The 1,713-nt window shown below is 44.5% G+C and overlaps 1 protein-coding gene across 1 annotated transcript in view; it reads right to left on the reverse strand.

Annotated features, from left to right (window-relative positions):
* mmp15a (matrix metallopeptidase 15a) overlaps positions 1–1,713 on the reverse strand; it is a 14,901-nt gene that overhangs the window by 8,828 nt on the left and 4,360 nt on the right. The window contains exons 3-5 of the mRNA XM_031874388.1: positions 1,542–1,664; positions 1,131–1,453; positions 493–654 (exon numbers count right to left, since the gene is read on the reverse strand). Coding sequence (XP_031730248.1) covers positions 493–654; positions 1,131–1,453; positions 1,542–1,664 — 608 coding nt within the window. The remainder of the gene's footprint in view (positions 1–492; positions 655–1,130; positions 1,454–1,541; positions 1,665–1,713) is intronic.

Consider the following 1,713-nt stretch of genomic DNA (forward strand, 5'->3'; position numbering starts at 1 on the left):
CACACACACACACACACACACACACACACACACACACACAAAGATGCCATCTGTCAATTAACAATGGCGTCTATTCACCCAGGGAAAGCATGAGAACATCACAACGGCATACTTGATATGCTGTTTTGAGCGAGGTTTCCCTGATGTATGCGTGCGGTTGGCACAAAGCTTCTTTACAAGGCTTCTTTGTTTCATTTGACGGGTGTCCAGATGTGATGGTCTGATATAACATCGAATTACAGCTGACATTCTGCACTTCAACCTCAGTGATTTTACACATTTTCTTTGTGTCCCTGCAGGTTGAGTTGGCTGTCTTTCAGTGGTATGTCTTTAAGAAATGAGACAAGTATCTTTGCAATAGCTGATGTAGAATACTAAATCAATGGACTCACTGGCTCTCAAGTTTAGTCCAAATTCTGCTGGTGGTGGCTTTAAATATAATTAAATAAAGTGATTTAAACAGGTGTGTCAGTAGAGTGCGTGCGTTCTTACCGTATATGTACTGTATTCCTCTGATGTCATCCTCATGTAGCGTGAAGTTGTGTGTGTGAATCCACTGGTAGAAAGGAGCCATTATGGCACTGGGGTTATCCGAGTGCTCCAGACCCAAAGCATGCCCGAGTTCATGGACCGCAACCAGGAAGAGGTCTATACCTGCAGTGACACACGCATAGTGTGAACATATTTGTCAAAAATATTTGTGTAAGCTAACATGCAACAAAGGAATGTTACAGCAATGAATAGAATACATCAAATATAATACATTGCAATTTATATTAAAAATACATACACGATAGCTATTGATATTTACTAGATTAAACAGAACATAAATGAACCAAAGAGGTATCATGTCTCATTAATCCATGACAACACTATGAAGATGGTGTTTGCCGCTGAAGAAAACATTAAAATTGAATTTAGCTAATACATTATTCTAACAAGCTAATCAGTTGGTTAGATTGTATTATTATGGCATCACAGCAAGTAATTGACATGCACCCAGTGAACCCTTCAGGTTGCAGCCCAGTTGACCCGGAGAGACAAGACCACAGATAACCAGCTAATTAGAGAGATCATGCCGCTACCAGAAAGTCACAGGTTCAATTCCCACAGGACATCAGCACACTAACCTTGTGGGTTTTGGTTTTCCAGTGTCCAAGGCTCATCAGCATCAAAGTGTGTATCCCCACCGATTCCTGGTCCGGGGTAGTAGGCGTGGGCCAGCGACCCTCCCTCGCCATCAAACAAAGACATGTCACCATGGAAACCAGAGGCAAACAGCAACAGGATGTCAGCGAGCTCTGCCTGGCTGCTGTTGATGCTGATGTTGTGTTCAGCAGGTAACTCCTCAAAGGTGAGCGGCGTGACCCGTCTCCACGTGTCAAAGGCCTTGCGGATCGCATCGTACGTCCGCTCCTCGCCCAGCGAGGAGGGGATTTGCTGGTTCATTATACTGGAGCCAGAAGAAAAAGCGAGTTAGAGTTGGTACCTTGAACACTCTGCTTTGCTGTTTTCTTTTTATACATTTCAGTGCTATAAACCTGTAAGTGATGTGGTCTTTGCCCCACTGCTGTCCAGTGAGAGTGTAGCGTTTCTTTCTCGCGCCATCATTCATCTCCTCCGCTTTTCTGTCTGGGAGGCCACAGCGAGGTCGACGCATGGCCCTACACACACACACACACACACACACACACACACACACACACACACACA

The sequence above is a fragment of the Anarrhichthys ocellatus genome, unplaced genomic scaffold, assembly GCF_004355925.1.
Source record: "Anarrhichthys ocellatus isolate YVR2014 unplaced genomic scaffold, GSC_Weel_1.0 scaffold80, whole genome shotgun sequence".
In the NCBI taxonomy this organism is placed as follows: Eukaryota; Metazoa; Chordata; class Actinopteri; order Perciformes; family Anarhichadidae; genus Anarrhichthys; species Anarrhichthys ocellatus.